The sequence below is a fragment of the Catharus ustulatus genome, chromosome 10, assembly GCF_009819885.2.
Source record: "Catharus ustulatus isolate bCatUst1 chromosome 10, bCatUst1.pri.v2, whole genome shotgun sequence".
In the NCBI taxonomy this organism is placed as follows: domain Eukaryota; kingdom Metazoa; phylum Chordata; class Aves; order Passeriformes; family Turdidae; genus Catharus; species Catharus ustulatus.
The window spans coordinates 6643144-6659980 of record NC_046230.1 but is presented as its reverse complement, the minus strand read 5'-3'; the positions used below and the strand labels follow the sequence as shown (position 1 = coordinate 6659980).

Sequence of the window (16837 nt, the reverse complement as noted above, 5' to 3'; positions counted from 1 at the left end):
AGGGCTTAATTTAGTGAATGTAAAATGTTCAGCTTCATAAAGGAGAATTGGAGAAGTATTCCTGAAGTACAGGACAGGAGAAATTCTGGAGTAAACAAAACTGTGTTTTCTGACCCATTTTATCTTCAAAGCTGTAGTAAACACCAGGGACTAGAAAAGTTTGCATGTCTTCAGCCAGGAAAGATGGAGCAAGAGTATTATTTTGACCATAGGGAGAAATACTGATACACAAATGGAAAGAAAGTTGAAGTTAACGCCCTGTTTCATAGCTGAGGAAGGGAGCAACACTGTAGCTGTGACAGAGCAGGGCTTAAACAGAAAAATTTGATTATCTGAAATAATCTTCGAAGTGAAAGAGACTAGAAGAAGAAGAGAAATCTGGTATTCATTAGTGGTAATGATGGAAAATTACTAAGCAGATCTGTCCTTGCAGATTTAGCACCCTCCACTATGGCAAACAGCAAACATTCACAAATTCTACAGTCAAGACTTGGCAGAAAAAAATTCCTGACTTGGAGTCTCTGGAAGGCTGCAGTACAAAATGATTGGAGCTTTCAGCCTCCAGGATACCTGGAAGGGACAGACTATCCCAACACATCCTGTATATCTTTGCCTATTTCCACTTCTCTCATTTATCAAATAAAAAGGTGCAGTTAAAGCTGTAAAAGTTACATTTAGGATTGAGCCAGTCATGCAGAGAGGTTCTCTCACAGGTTCACCCAGTGCCTGGGTAGAGCTTCTGGGAGAAGCTGATACTCTTCCACTTTTCTCATTAGGAATCTGGCCTTGAAAAAACATCCAGCATCCTCTTATTTCTTAAACACTACCTGTTCCAGGATAACTGACTAAGTTCATCTGTATCAGCACCCTTTGCTCTGTTTTCCTTCTGGGGGCTGTGCAGGCACAACCTCCTCCTCTGGTGCAGGAAACCACTTGTTGGACTTAAGTGCCTACATTTCCTAGGCTGCCAACCCTGCAAAGAGCTGAAATGTCACTTCAGCTGCTATTTTAGCAGCTCTGGATTGAGTAACAGTCCCTCCTTGCTATATCCCTTCACCCAGATCTTGGATGGCAGCACAGTGTCGGGGACACAACCCCGGTCTGTACCTCGAGTTCTTGTGTGATGCACAGTGATATTTCCAGGAAAAGGCCAAAACTTGATCAGTGGAAAATTCCAAATAATTTCTTCTAAGAGAAAAAACGTGCAACAACCAAGCCCAAGACAGATCCCCAGGTAATTTAGAATATATTTTTCTATGTAGACATCACAAAAAACACTGCACGTACTTGTGGCTCCATCTGACCTCCTCAGCTTTAGCTGGGCCTCAGCAGCCCCTGAGAATCAGCAGAGCTCAGGGATTGGCACCCACACTGCCTGGCCAGCTTCCCCCTCAGCAGGGTGCAACAGAGGAGCTGTGGGCACAAGGGGAGCATTGAAGCAGCTTTAGATTCAAGGGAACAAAAACATAACTTTCACTAAAGTACCAACTACCTCTCTTAGTAATGGGCCATGGGCCCCAGGACAAGGAAACGAAGATACCCCTTCATCAAGAGAAGCCTGAAGGATCTAACAAGTTTACACTGTGTTGAAGCTCTTGTGAGAATCTTTAATTAATCTTACTTCAAGTAATGGATTCAGTAGTTGTTGTAAACACCTTTTGTATCTGCCTCTGAACAGAGACAACATACACTCACCCAGAGAGTAAGGGATCTCTTAGTGGTAATAGTGGAATGTCCCTGCAGCACTTACAGTGGGTAGATGGCTTTATATCTACATCTCATTAAACTGATTTTTATCTCTGAACCAAACCATCAATTTGTCATTTTGCTTCCACAGACCACATCTTTGGTCTGAGGAAATCAGGCTTTGTTCCAGTTTTTTCTTCTAACAGGATAAGCAAAGGCTGAAATTTGGCGATTATTTATAATTTTTGGTAGTAGTTAGGGACTACTGTGTCTTGTCCTGGTCCATTGTGAATTGGGGCAGAAAAGTGTATGGCCAGGGCTGACCAAGGAGTCTCACTTGGACAGTAGCAGCTGTATTTCCTGTAGGTCAGGGCTGAGGGTTGTGGGAGGAAAACTTCCCTGTTTAACTCACAGTCTCCTGTAACACATAGAAAATGCATTGTGGGCTTACCTCTGCCTGCAGTCTGGGCCTGCAGGGTGGGTGCAAGGTCCGTGGTTGTGCAGCACAAATACTCTCATTAATGCTTGGTGTGCCTCTCTGTAGAAGGTACCTGCTGATTTCCTTCTTTGGGATTTTCCCCCAGGCCATGTTTGAGCTGGTTACTTCGGAAGCATCATATTACAAGAGTCTGAATCTGCTGGTGTCTCACTTCATGGAGAACGAACGTTTGAAAAAGATCTTACACCAGTCTGAGGCACACATCCTCTTCTCCAACGTGCTGGATGTCATGGCTGTCAGCGAGCGGTAAGTCGGCTGCTGAATGGCACTGAAAGCAGCAGTTTGAGGTAGCTAGAGCTGTAGAGGGATGGAGGAGCTGACTTCTCCTGGGAATTGCCTGAGACAGATAGGTCACAATTAATATGGGTGCTGACTTTCTCATTTAGCTTCCTGTTGGACCTCGAGCAGCGGGTGGAAGAGAATATCGTGATTTCGGATGTGTGTGATATTGTCTACCAGCACACAGTTAATCACTTCTCTGTGTACATCACCTATGTCTCCAACCAGACCTACCAGGAAAGAGCCTACAAGCAGCTTCTGTGAGTTCTAGCACTTGTTGCTGGATTATTTTGCAAAATTGTACAGGCCACAGATTTAGCTGTAATTTTAGTATTTATAAGAAAGGGCTAGACAGCACAGAAATGGGGTTTCCCACTCCACGATTTCTCACTGCATCTATAAAAAGAAAACACAATTAAAGGCTTTTTAGTAAGGATGGTTGATGCAGGTAACATGGCAATTAAATTCAAAGCCAGCATTTCTCAACTGTAGGAAATATTTATGGTGCATGCAGGGCCATGTCCTTGTGTAATGCTTGTATTTTTAAACTGCAAGTAGAGGCAAGAGACGGAAGGCCTAGAAAATAATATAGATCTCTGATGAGAAGAACAGCCACTGCTTTTCCCAACCTTCTCAGCAAGGCATTTGACTTTCCCCAATTTCATAACTATTCTTCTTCAGAATAACAGGATTTTCTTAAAAGGAGAGGGAAAAAAAAAAGGCTATTTTCTTCACATTCTAGTGTTATACACACAGACCTAGGCCTGAGGATATAATCCAAGATATTTTTGTAGTAGTTTTCAAGTGTAGCAATTATTTTAGTCCAGTAGGAATTCTCTGATGCCAGGCTCAAAACAATGAGTGCCCTACAAGCTTGTCTTTGAGAGGAGGAGAATCAATTTTTCTCTAGTTACAGTGTCCTGGATTCTTTCAGGACAGCCCATTGCACATGCTGCAGTGTATTTTCGCCTATAGCATCAGCTGATTCAGGGGAGTGTAACAATGTCTAGTCCTTTCATTTCTCCGCTCTCTAAGCTTTGAGGGAAAAAAACTAAAACATTTAAGGGGTCTTTATTGAGCTTGGCCTGCTGTTCTCTCCAAAAAGAGGGTACCACAGGGTTTCCTTCAGTTAGAAGTGAGCAATACAGCTGCAGAAAGAGTTTGCCTACAGCCATTATCTAGACACTTAGAAGCAAAGCAGCAATAGGCTGGGTTACTTGAGCTTGAAAAGGACCTGTTGGAGATGAGGTATTCCTAAATGTGAATTCTGAGGGCAGCATTTCTTTTGTCTGCAGGAATACATAAAGCAAATTGAAAAGAACAAACTCCCTTCCCCAGGCTCCCAGCTAGCACAGGAATTTTGCAACACTTGGTTGAACTCAGAGCCTGAGGTGTGTCACAGTTTCTCCCCTTTGACTGTTCCTCAGACACATGCAGTTCCATTCTGCTGTGAGTCACACTGTCACACAGGTACCTGCTGCAGCAGGGAGGAGCACTGCCAATGCCTTCTTTCAAATGTTGTGAGGAACACACAGTACAGACAGATTTTGCACAGTTAGCAACCTCTTTACATCCATGCTGTTTCCACTAGCCAGGACTCCAGCAGCACAAGCCTTACTCAGGTTGCCTCAGTCCCTGGCTGCCAGGAAGTTTTGTCTGCCTGTAACAGCCTGGACTGCTCTGCACAGCTGTGTCTGTGGCCCAGCTGTGCCCTCATCTCCTGCAAACATCATCAGGGAAGTCCTGGGCATAGCCCCTGCCCTTCTCAGGCCAGATAATGATTTCCATCCTCTAGCTAAAGCAGCAAGGACTATTCAAGCTTGAGCTACTTTGTGGCTTGTCTTTTTCTTATGACTGTGTGAATTTCACCTTATCACAGAGTTCCAACTGTGTAAAAATATATAATTATGCCTCTGACTCATTTACTTGGACACACACCCCATTCACATACACCTACACACGCAGTGTATGCTGCTGAGCTAGATATGAACACATGTGAACACTGCCGTGGCTTGTACATTAGAAGTCTATTTTTTCCCTCCCCCAACACTATAAATAGTTTTAGATTTAAATTAAAATACACCCAGAGGCATTCAGTCCCCTCTTCTCTCTTCTCTTCTATTGGGAGAAGCCAGGCAGATGCTGTCTCTGGGGCCAAGCTGCTTTTGGGTTACCAGCCATATACCAGAGTCCCAGGGAGGGTAGCACTCAAAGTCCTCACCTTCTCTGTCTCTCCTCTCAGCCAGGACAAGCCAGCCTTTCGAGAAGTGATCTCACAGCTGGAGCTGGATCCCAAGTGCAAAGGCCTGTCCTTTTCTTCCTTCCTGATTCTGCCATTTCAAAGGATCACTCGACTCAAGCTGCTGGTGCAGGTAGAGTTTTGCTCTTTCCTCTCTCACAAAGGACTTCTGGATCACTCCTGGAATTTTCCTTTCCAGCAGCTGTGAATGGGGCTTAGATACAGCCACGATCGACCCTGGAACTGGATGAAGCCTTTCCACAGAGTCAGACATTAACCACAACTATGGAAAAAGGATTTCAGTCACTCAGAGTCCATCCCCAAATTAGTGTTGAATTTGCCAGATAGCTTTTACTGAGTGAAAGAGTTGAGGAGGAGCTTAGTCAAGCTGCCAGAAGAGGTAGAAATAGTCCATTAACCCAGCTGCCTGATGGTTAGGATGGTGACACACACATGCAGAACAGCTGGATAACATAGGGATGCTCCACCATGGTGGCTTGGACCAGTCAGCCATTTTTCTCCTGTGCTTTTCCATTTTATCTAAACACTGCTGGAGAACATGCTTTTTGGGATGAGGAAACTGCTCAGTCCCAAATGGTCTTAGCTCACTGTCTGTTAGTGCCAGCTCTAGTTATTTATTAAGTTATTTTTATAAAATAAAGATCTACCTGTTATATTTCTCTTAGATATAAGGTCAGATGGGAGCAGGTTTTAATGAGAAAGAGGAACTAAGAGGTGAGAGTCACTGTACTGTGTCACCTTTGCTGTAATTAGGCTGATGGCCAGAAATAATGTGTAGGCCAGCAAAGACCCTTCTGTGCTCTCACATTGGGATCAGCATTAACACAGCCTTTTGTTCCCTGCAGAATATTTTGAAGAAAGTGGAAGAGAAATCTGACAGGGAATCCACTGCCCTGGATGCACATAAAGAACTGGAAACAGTAAGTTTGAATAAGTTAACAGAAGGCCTAGATTAAACCACCATTTTCATTTCATACACACACATATTCCCCTGGAAAAATCACCTGCAGACTACGTTCTGTTTCTTTGGATCCTGTCATTGTGTTTCAGGAGGGTTTTTTCCTAAAATCTAAGAGACGGACTAGTCTACTTGCACTTAAACGTCAATGACAGCAAATCTCACGCTAACAATAGATGTATGTTTCTGCCATTGGGAAGGGCAGAGAATGTTTTCCTATAGAGTCTCCAAGAACACAAAATGTTTTTGCAGATACCTGAAGCTGAGAGATCTCCCACTGACAGATGTGATTAGGTGCAGAGTAAAACCGTGTCAGGTTTCCTCTGATACAGCACACTTCTTCCTCTGACCTAGAATAACAGCTTCCTAATGAAGTACACAAGCCAGCTTTTAGCCCTCTTCCCTGAAGCTAATAGGTAGGTGTGGTGTTCAGTTGTGCTAGTTACTGATGTGTACAAAACCCCAGGAAGGCAGTGGGATATTTCCCATCTGGGCTGTTCCTGGTGTGGTTAGACAGGATAATGCTGTGTCTGAATGGTCTAGACATATCTGGCAGCTACATGGGCTGGTACAGTGTTTCAACCCTGCTCCTTCAGAAGCTTGGAATATCTTCTGACTCCTGCAGTTCAACACAAGTATTTGAAATTGAGAACTGTGCTAGAACATCAGCCTGAGGATGGGCTTGCAGTCTCTGACTGAAACAGTAGAACAGAACGGGCTCTTGGATTTGCCCTGAACCAGTCTAGGAGGTGTATGCTTGGAGATCACTAGGGATAAAGACAGGGACTTTATCAATGAAGGGTGTTCTGCATTGAGTTAGTATTTGCAGAATCCCTCTTGACACATCTGGTAGCCAATTATTTTTCCATTGGTCACTGGCCTGAGGAAGGCTGTTCCTGTAGCATGCAGATGACTATAGCTGCTGATGGAAAAATGCTGGGTTTGTATTCAGTTACCAGTTTACTAATTCTTTTGCACAGTTAAAGACTTATCTCTAAGTTATTAAGCTTAGATATCTAATACCCATCTAGGTACAGGCATCACAACAGAGACCATCTGATGCTTACTTTTTCTGTACACTTATTTTCTCTCTTTCTCTTTGAGAGGCAAGAGCTGATTACAGTTTCAGTTACTGATATTCTCATAGATTTTAAGTAGCAGAAACAGAGCACAAAGTGGAGCTTGTTCTCCAGTATAATTTTTCTACCTAGCCAGTTCTCAAGAGAGTTGCTCCTTATGAAACAGACAGTGGCATCTAGGTTAAGGTCCCTGTAACAGCGTAGTGCTTGCACGTTGGTTGTGGTTTTTCAGTTAAAAGTTTGTACTCAGAACACAGCTGGGCTCTGTATGATGAATGTCTCTTTTCCTAGGACATTTCATAGCCCTGGCATCTAGTACTGCTTGGCAGAACTACAGCATCTGCATTTTTGAAAAGATGTTTGGTTTCATTCTCTCCTTGAAGAGGATACTGCACATGTACCTGGTTTCAAATGTTGGGAACAGGGAAAATGAGATATATGGTGTGTCAGGGTCTGGAAAACAAGCTGTTTATTTTGCTGTGTAACCAGAAGCACTATTTTATACTGTCTGGTTCAGTAACTGAATGTAGCCACTTAATATGCCCTCTGACAGTCAGCTTCTATCTGTAATACCTTCTGGGTGTTTGGGAGCTTTTTGCTTGTTTCGGGTTTTGGGTTTTTTTCCCCTTCTCTTTTTCATGCACCCACAGTGCTGCCAAAAGAATTTGGTTTGTCAATTCCTGTTATAGCAGGGCACTTACCTGATCATGGTCAGACCTTTTCATGCTGTCCATCATCACTTACCTGCTTAAGGCCAGCAGAGACAAATCTTTGTGCTCTCTTTTGCCAGGTGGTGAAAGCATGTAATGAAGGTGTCCGGAAGATGAGCCGAACAGAGCAGATGATCAGCATCCAGAAGAAACTAGAATTCAAGATCAAGGTATAAGCACAGGCTGGGAAGTTTTGGTTCACTGTCTGCACTTTGCAGACAGCCTCCAAAGGGGCCCCTCCAAAGGGGCTGCTGTTGGCACAGCACCTCTGTGTGTGCTCAGTGCACACCCGCTGCAGAGGCTGGGCCAGCTCCAAGGCCAGTGTGGTGTGCATGTACACAGGTGAGACATGCTGGCATCACCTCTCCTGTGCACTGTGCTCCTGTTCCAGCACTCAGGTCTGGTTATTCCCTCTTACCTCTCTTCCAAACGCAGGTCAGCTTTCAACTGTTATTTTACATGCAAAATATGTTAAAGGTAGATAAAAGCTACAAAGCAAAACACTGTAAAACTGAAAAATACCCAGACAAAGACTGTCCCACCATTTTAATTCTTTCCTGTACTTCTTATGCATTCTGTACAGACCTGCTGCTGATCTGTTTCGGCTCCGCTGAGGGAGTTACTAAATCAATATTGTGAGGTGTCTGATCAGATCTCAGCTGACATATACCATGAAATTCCAGTGCTGAGTATAAAGTTGTCAGTTCTTTTCTTGAATGCTATAGAGATACTTCTCAGGTATGTCTGCTTCACAAACTTTAAGGATTATATTTAGCTTCCAAGCAATATTTTATGTACCTGAACAACCAAAACAAAGAAAAATTGAATTTTGTATAGTACTTTACCAGTGTGTCAGGGCTAGATCACGGTCCACAGGACAGTAGTAGATTAGGCAAGCTACACAGTTGCCTCCCCCTCTTGTAAAGCTGAGGCTGTAATGACAGGCAGGAGCTGGTTCATCTCTGGGACAGATCTGCCTTGGGACCTGTACAGGTAGGGCTCTTCTGGGGAGAAGAGTGCGAAGAGTTGAAAAGAAAGATTGTGCCACTGTGCATGTGATGAGCACTGGAAGTGAAGGTGAAAAGAGTGACAGTTATACAGGTATTTTTCAATATTTCAGTCTTTTGGAAGTGCAGTGCTCTTCTAGTACAAGATGTGCTTTGTTCTGGACTTCATGGTTTTAGCACAATACATGTTGAAAGTCCAGCAGAAGTGCTGTGGTAGGTGCACGGACAGTATCTCCTCTTGGCTGGGACAGACCCAACCAGAGGAAACTTGTTTAACCTTGGATTTTTTTGTAGCCAAAAAAATCCATGGTTTGGAAGGTCAGTCTTACTATTTAGGAAATTTCAGCCTAGGTGATGGGATCTCTCAGAGAGAGATGAGGGCATAGGCTGTTGTTTCATTCTGGCACTTGGCACTCTAGCATGGCCATCCTTAAATGTCTGAACATCCTCAGGCCCCTGCTGTACCCCTGTCTGACTTCTGTCACATTGTGCTGGGCTGTGTGGATGGCAGAGCACACTGCCCTCTCCTTGCAGCTCTGCTCCGGCCTCTGCAGTGCAAGGTGTGGTGATGGGAGCTCACCACCTTTCCTCTGGCATCTCTTGGTGCTTTCAGCATCATAACTACTTGAATCCATGGGGTTTTGCTGCTCTCCTAAACTTGGCCACCTTTTCTTCCCTTGTAGTCTGTACCCATCATCTCTCACTCCCGCTGGCTGCTGAAGCAGGGGGAACTGCAGCAAATGAATGGTCCAAAGACATCACGAACACTTCGCACCAAGAAACTCTTCCGAGAAATCTACCTGTTCCTTTTCAATGATCTGCTGGTCATTTGCCGGCAAATTCCTGGGTGAGTGCAAAATTTGGGTAGTACATAGGATACTTCATTAGTTCAGTTACCCCAGGTTTATCCAACCTGCTGTGGCTCCATCCTGTCCCTCAGGCACAGGGAGGGCATCCTGGCCTGACACGTACACCTCCCTCCAGCAGTCACCTCACCTTTGAGCACAGCTGACTCTTCATGGGTGGCACAGGTCTCTTCAGCTGAAAATTTATGGCCAAGGAGTTAAACAGATCCCAGGACATATCTCCAGGAGGGTGACTAGGCATCCAGCAGTTTCTGCAGGGTGGCAATGAGTTACATTGGCAGGTGGGCTGACCCTGGAGACCTGTCTTCCTGTCAAGAGGTGATTTTTGACCCATTGCTGCCTGAAGAACAGCTCCGATTTAGTCAGTTAAAACTCTAAGAAAGCCAACTAAGAAAGTTAGAGCAGCAGGGAGGAATATAAATTTTGGCCTGAGGCCAGCAGTTATATTTGACATGGTGTAACCTACCTCGGGAGGAGGAGGATGTTGTTGTGCTGAGGACTGTGACTTGTGCAAGCAGACACTGGTGAAATACAGCAGCAGAGAACAGCACACTCTTTGTGGCATGAGTTAGACCCACTGGTAGGGAGCATCTTGCCCGTCCACTGTTCCTAATGAACGTGTCGCCGCAGTGTCTGTACGCTGGGAAATGTTTTGCTTCTGTGGCAACTTGTATCCAGAAAACACAGAGTCACTTCATAAATAGGAATGAATTAAGCCTCACAATCCCCTTTGAGGGAGCGCCATCTGTGTTTTGGACGTGGGGAGCTCAGACAGAGCAAGCAACTTGTTGCAGGCCATGAGGGATGCCCAGGGCAGAGGGCTCCTTGCTTTGCAGTGGTTTTTCATGGTCACACGTGCATCCCTTCCCACAGTAGGACATCTTTTGTTTCCTCCTGCCATGCAGCAGCTCCTGGTCTGTGTCTTCAGTACAGTTCTGGGTGGCTGAAGTCAAAATCTCCTGCAATAACTACAGTTTTTCCTAATTTCTCTAACCTCTCCCAGGGACAAGTACCAAGTGTTTGACTCTGCTCCCCGAGGGCTTCTTCGGGTAGAGGAGTTAGAAGATCAGGGGCAGAGTTTGGCCAATGTCTTCATCTTGAGGCTGCTAGAGAATGCAGATGACCGGGAGGCCAGCTACATGCTGAAGGCATCGTCCCAGTGAGTACCAGTCATCCTGCCAGCGCTCGGCAGTGCTCTCTCCCTACATCCTGCCTTGATGGGGACCAGCTGTCCCCAGCTTTCCAGAGGTGGGCGGGGAGGGATCCCACTGCTGAGCTGGCCTTGCCACCCTCTCTGCCCAGCATAACTCCCCCAAGGCTACTGAAAGGCACTGGTCATCTAGGCAGGTTTCTCTCCTGTATGGTGTAATTGAGGCATCTGGGGTGCTAGACAGACAGGCAGTTCCTGTTTTAGGACAGAGAGGTCCAAAATCACCCCAGGCACTGGGCCCCAGCTGATTTACAGCCTGCAGCATATTCAGAAAGTAAAACCAAGCAGGATATACAGACACACTCCAATGGCTCCACTGACTCACAAGAATCATGGCCATGACTGACCATCCCTGTGGAGCAGTCCTGCTTGTGGGTGAAGGTGGGAGAAAAAGCTACTTCCTCCATGTCTCTACAGCCAGTACCAATCTTGTGCAGTCCTTCTGCTGCTCAGGGCCTCCTAGTCTCCCTGGCTCACTGATTTTTCACTTCAGGCTCCAACAAGCTGAGGCTAGGCAAATGATTGAGCTGTGCTTGCACCGACCCAGTTGTTTTGGAGCACCGGGCAGGGCTTTCTCACTGACCCAAGCATTACCAGGCCTACATTTTCTAGCCACCAGCTAAGCAGCTCCTATGGACAATGCACATCTCCAGGCTGCTGATAACTGCTGTCAGTAGGCAGGTGTTCATCATCCATATTCCTAAATGAACACCAGCCCTGGGATTGCGCTCTGACCTCCCCCCCAGCACCACTGCAGCATCGGCATCAGGACGATGAGCCCCCAGCACAGTGAGCAGCTGCACCTTCTCCCCAGACATAAGGCTGCAGCTCTGCTGCACTGAAAATAGAGATGTCAGTCACACTATGCAGGGCAAGCGCACTTGTGACGTCTGTGAGGCTTGGCTGTGCAGCAAACCATAAACCAGGCCAGGATTTGCTCAGCTCAGGGGAGGCAGCCACAGGTCTGTGCTCTGCATCTTGTCCCATCTTCTAACAGGTATGTGATCCAGAACATGGCTTGCCAACAGATCTTGAGCACTGAAACGTGGCATATCAACTGCTGAAGGCTGCCGTTTCAGAGATGCAGGAATGATGGAGGCAGTTCCAGGCACAGACTGAGAAATGAAACAGTTAGAAGAGATAAGTGGGTGCCAAACAGCCTTCTGCATCTGTTCTACAGCTCTTGCATCGGGCAACAATGACCTGCTCAGTGGCAGGTTGCAGCTCATTCCCTGGGCGGGCTCTGCCAGAAGCTGACATTATTTGGACACAACCAGTTGCCCTGCTAGACCTGGAGTGTGGGTGGGCTCCTTGCAGGCTGAGAGGAGCTGGGCACTGTCGGTGATCCATGGAGCCCTGCAAGGGTCTGTGTGCAAGGGCAACATGCAGACAGGGCCACAAGCACAGCAAAACTCTGGGTTTGACCTCTACATGTTATAGCTCCTCTGTGCACAAGGCCCTCATCCTGTACATCTTCATCTGGTGTGACCTGCAGGTGTTTCCACTGGTCCTTAGCACTGTTCTTCATACCGGAAGTATTAAGTATTCCCAATCCTACAGATCACTTACCCTTTACACCCTCCTTTAGGCCCCTCTCCTCCCTGAAGACGCTCCCATGGCTTTTCATGTGTGTCAAGCTCAGGCTTCAAAACCACCAGTGAAGGTAGAAAAATCTGTCTCTCTGGCAGCTGGAAGCACAAGCTGGAGCTTGTGAAGGTGAACTGCCTCATTTCCTCATGGGGTTGAGGGAAGCCTGAGGGGAACCAGGCCTGAGACTTCTCCAGTATTTGTGAGATTTTTACCCTCAGAGATCTTCACCCAACTGCAGGTCCAGGTTTTGCAGCGTGCTGTTCACATGGGTCTTGTTGCCAAGCAAGTAGTACCCCTGGTGTGCTGCAGTGCTCTTCTGCAGGGGAATTAATCAGCTCTGCCCTTTAAAGTGTTCCTACACAGCAGCTGTGGGAATAAATGGTTCTTGTAACTGCTTATCTCCTGGAGAAACTGCTCCTCTTGAGCAGCCCAACTGAGAGCTCCCTTTGCTTGTTCCTTCTCAGAGGATATCAGGCCCCCCACCTTGCAGCTGGCTCTCAGCAGCAATGCTAGCAGAGGGACCCTCCCCAGAGAGGGACAGTGCTGCCTGCTGGGGACAGCCAGGGCTGTGCAGCAGGGCCCTGAGCACTGTATCACGTCTGACATCCCAACCAGGGTGTGCAGCAGTGGGGCTAAGCGTCACCACTGAACCCAGGACACTGGAGGGGCAGGCAGGAAAAGGCTGGAAGGAAGAATATGAAGTCCGGAACTGGCTGGGCAGTAGAACTAGGGGCCCTGCAACTCTTTCATGTTCACAGCTTTGGTTTGTCTCCCCTATCCAGGAGTGAAATGAAGCGCTGGATGATTTCACTAGCCCCAAACCGGAGAACCAAATTTGTCTCATTTACGTCCAGACTTGTTGGTAAGAGACACAGCATGGGAGCTGGGAGCTCTTCACCCCTACCCCAGGGCACCTTATTGTGCCTGATCTCAGTGCAGCCACATATCTGGAACCTATTTCAAAGCTGAATCCTCTCCCTGGGCTCCCCTCCTTTTCCACCATCAATACCTGCTTGTCTCTGGGCCTGGCCCTGACTCAACCCCTCCAACTTGGGCTGGGCTGTACCAGCACACTCTCCCATCCAGGCTACTCATGGCTAGCACTGTGGTGGTGACGTGAGCCCAGCTTCCTTCTCGAGAGCTGCTTCCCTTGTACCTGTGGTTGGGGCACTCCCTGGCTTTTCCAGAGGCCCTTACCAGATCAGAGGGACCATGTACAGAGCTTGTGGGGCCACAGCCACCCAAGCTGCGCTGTTCTTCAAGGGGCTCCATCCCAATCCATCCCTCACTCTTGTCCTGTTCCTTGTCAGACTGCCCACAGATCCAGTGTGTTCATCCATACGTGGCCCAGCAGCCTGATGAGCTCTCCTTAGAACTGGCTGATGTGCTCAACATCCTGGACAAGACAGATGATGGTATGGGGACAAGATGGGGATGGGCTGGGAGTCCCTGGGGAAGGATGGGCTTTGCTGCAGGCAGGCAGCTGCAAGTGTCTCCCTCCAGCCAGGGAGAGGCTATGGTGTCAGCATGACAGCCAGAGAAGGAAGTTACTGCATTCTAATAGCCAAGCCAGGGTGCCTAAGTTGTGGCAACACTGGCACAGCCTCCCAGCACCAGCTGTGGGCCATGGTAGAGCTAGCATAGATATAACCCAGTGCTACTCTTACCTTTATGATGGTTCACAGCCATGTGGTCCTGCTCTGTGGAGTACTCTTGTAGCTGGTGGTTTGCTGGGAACCACTCCTGTGGCTCCAGGGGCAGCAGAGGACACTTGGTGGGAGCAGTGCCTGCTTTCAGGTGGCATCTCTTGAGTCAATTGTCCTCATACAATGCAGCTCAGGTGAGCAGGCATCCTTGCTGGATGGACAACCTGGGTCTGCTCCAGCACAAGCCTCTAAGTAGCTTCCAGAAAGCTCTGCCAGCTCCAATGGCTCTTTCCAGCACAGCTGTCCCAGTGCAGGAGCAAGGGCCAGTCCTGCCCCACTTACACCTGTCTCTGTCTATGCTCAGGCTGGATATTTGGGGAACGTCTTCACGACCAGGAGAGGGGCTGGTTCCCCAGTTCTATTGGGGAGGAGATCCTGAACCCCAAAATCCGAGCCCAGAACCTGAAGGAGTGTTTCCGGGTGCACAAGTCAGACGACAGTCAGAGAAGGAAACTGGGCAGCAGAAACCGCCAATGAACACCAGCATCCCCAAGCATCTGGAGTGCCTCAGAGAGGCAGAAGACAGAGGCTGCCAGCTGGGAGGAAGTGGCACCTGTGGGACACTGTGGGGGACCTGGTGCACCGGACAAGGCACACACACCCATGAACAAACAGACTTGTTCCTAGACCCTCCAGAAGCACTGGTCCTTTCCTGGAGATCAGTGCTTTAGACTGTAAAATAACCCTTTTCCTAGTGTTCTGTAAAGCCCCAAAAGAGCACTAGCCCAACAGACACTGCCCAAAGGCCACCAGGTGCTGGCCAGATGAGCCACATGTGCCAGCTGGAGCTGGCTCAGGCTGTATGGGAAAGCAGTGGCCACAAACATCACTGAGCAATTAATATCACTCAGTTTAAGCACTAACGGCTCATTGCTACCTTCTAAGTCTGGAATGCTCTGGAGCCAGCATCTCACAAGGGTAGAACTGAGGTCAAGCAGCAGTCTCAGCTGTCTCTCAGAGCTCACTGGCAACATGCTGGGATGAGCCCCACTGCCCTAGTCCTGCTGTGAAGCTGCTGGGCTCATTCCCACAGGCAGAGCCTCAATCTGCTTCAAGTCAAATGCTCTGCAGTGCTCCACACCCATCTCTTCTCCAGCAGCAGCCCAGCCTTACCAGTCCTGACTCAGCTCTCTGCCTGTCTGACAACTGAGAAGCACATCTGGGCCCTGTCCCATGTCTCAGCCCACTCTTCCACAGCTCGCCCTCCATCTGCAGGGCCGCTGCAGAAACCCCAGCATCATGACCTTTCCTGATGTCGTGCACTTGTGGTCTTTGCTACTCCCTGCTGCTGAGGCCAGAGCAGGGGTGGCTGTGCCAGCACCGTCTCGCACACCACACAAACCACAGGAGCACCAGCAGCCCCAGCTGCCATGCAGCAGGTGAGTGACCTTAGCTAGGAGCTGCTGTCCTGTGTGCTTGGGAGGCCCCGCAACCGCTGCCTGCATGCTCGTAATTCACCCCCACCAGTCTCCCTGTACAGGCTCACCTCCTTGTATATATGCAAGTCTTGCGACCAGCAGAGCCAGCTCATCACTCCTTCCAGCTGTGGCACGCATGAAGCCCCAGGCACAGCACTGAGAGCAGCATGGAGACAGACCCACAGCAGCAGCCCCTTCTTCAGGAGTGCCAGACATGGCTGAGGGCCTCTCAGCCACAAGCTGTGTGTGGCCAGTATCCATTAGGAAACTCAACTATTTGGCACCTTTCTGTAATATGGCAAAGGATTGTCTTCCAGGCATTGTAGCCTGTGCTGGTGCATACCCTGGTCGGGCCATGGTTGTGCTCAGAAAGGGGATGGAGAGCAGCTGCCAATGGAGGCACCCAGCAGCCATGTGTATGGACAGGAGGAGCAGAGCCATGCCAGCAGGATCATGGGAGAAAGCAGGACACCAGGAAGCTGTGAAGGGAGGCTACAGACCTGCTCTTTGGACCACAGGAGGTGTGCAGTGTGAGGCTGAACACAGCTAAGGTGGGTTCCAGGGCTGTCGCTACGACACCACAGCCCTGGGACAGCCAGCCCAGAGCCAGCGCCCAGGACCAAAGTGGTGGGAGCCACAGCAATGAAGGGGGTGGTGAGAAGGTATTCATCACTCAGGCCCAGATCAGTGCCTCCACATCAGCACGCGACAACAGCCAGCAGGGCTGTGCTGCCACGGCCACCTGTGGAAAGTTCATACTAGCCAGTAGTTTGCAGTCACCAGTCACCGCCCAGCCCCAGAGCTGGGCCAGGAAGGACTTGCAGCCTCCAAGGGCACTGGGCAGATTGAATGGAGACAATCCCAAGCCAGATTCCTTCAGCAGCACTCCACAATCAGCTTTCTGGGACAACCAAACCTCCAGCTCAGGACCCAAACCTTGCAACAGCCACAAATTCACCAGAGGAGCTCCAGCTCTAGGAATTCCTTAAAATTACCTGAGAAATCACCACATCTCACATCATCCAACTCTGCAGCCCAGCAGCCAGCCCAGTCCAGCACAGGGCCTGTAGCCCCAGATGCCTGCCTGGCATGTTCCTTACAGCACAGAAATGCTCTCTTGCCCATCAGATGTTTCACCAGTTTCCCAGTGCCAGGCTGCCACCTCCTCACTGGACTTCTCCAGGGAGAGGGGCTTAGTGCTGCTGTGTCCTGTCCCATCACTCACCACCAAGCCCTGGGATTGCTCCAGCCCTTCCTGCTCTGCAATTCCATAGGACTCCAGGACAGGCTGTGCCATTTTCAGGCACTGAATGGCATCCAGTGTTATTTCCTCAGACCCAGCCCTGCACGCCTCCATCTCAGTGGTCTCCAGTGTTGTACAGGGCCAGGCCTGGGGCCCACAAGCATGGGCTGGAGCCCCCCAGCCCTTGCCAGGCTGCCTCAGTGAACTGAGGGGAACTTCTTGTTGTCTTGTTTTTCTGTGTGATAAAATGTAGCTGAGCAAGCCAGCACCAAAACACCTGCGTGTCTCCTTCCTTCCCCGGAATGTTCCCTTGTCTCCTCCCCAGT

General features: G+C 48.7%; 1 protein-coding gene across 5 annotated transcripts in view; it reads left to right on the top strand.

Annotated features, from left to right (window-relative positions):
- Positions 1-16776, top strand: part of NGEF (neuronal guanine nucleotide exchange factor) — a 36994-nt gene extending 20218 nt beyond the window's left edge. For all 5 annotated transcript variants that reach the window (XM_033068303.2, XM_033068307.2, XM_033068304.2 and 2 more), the window contains 10 exons: positions 2271-2431; positions 2572-2724; positions 4707-4836; positions 5570-5644; positions 7552-7641; positions 9162-9325; positions 10348-10503; positions 12927-13006; positions 13455-13559; positions 14155-16776. In XM_033068303.2, the coding sequence (XP_032924194.1) occupies positions 2271-2431; positions 2572-2724; positions 4707-4836; positions 5570-5644; positions 7552-7641; positions 9162-9325; positions 10348-10503; positions 12927-13006; positions 13455-13559; positions 14155-14327 (1287 nt within the window). In that variant the 3' untranslated portion in view covers positions 14328-16776. The remainder of the gene's footprint in view (positions 1-2270; positions 2432-2571; positions 2725-4706; positions 4837-5569; positions 5645-7551; positions 7642-9161; positions 9326-10347; positions 10504-12926; positions 13007-13454; positions 13560-14154) is intronic.
- The last annotated feature ends 61 nt before the right edge of the window (positions 16777-16837 follow it).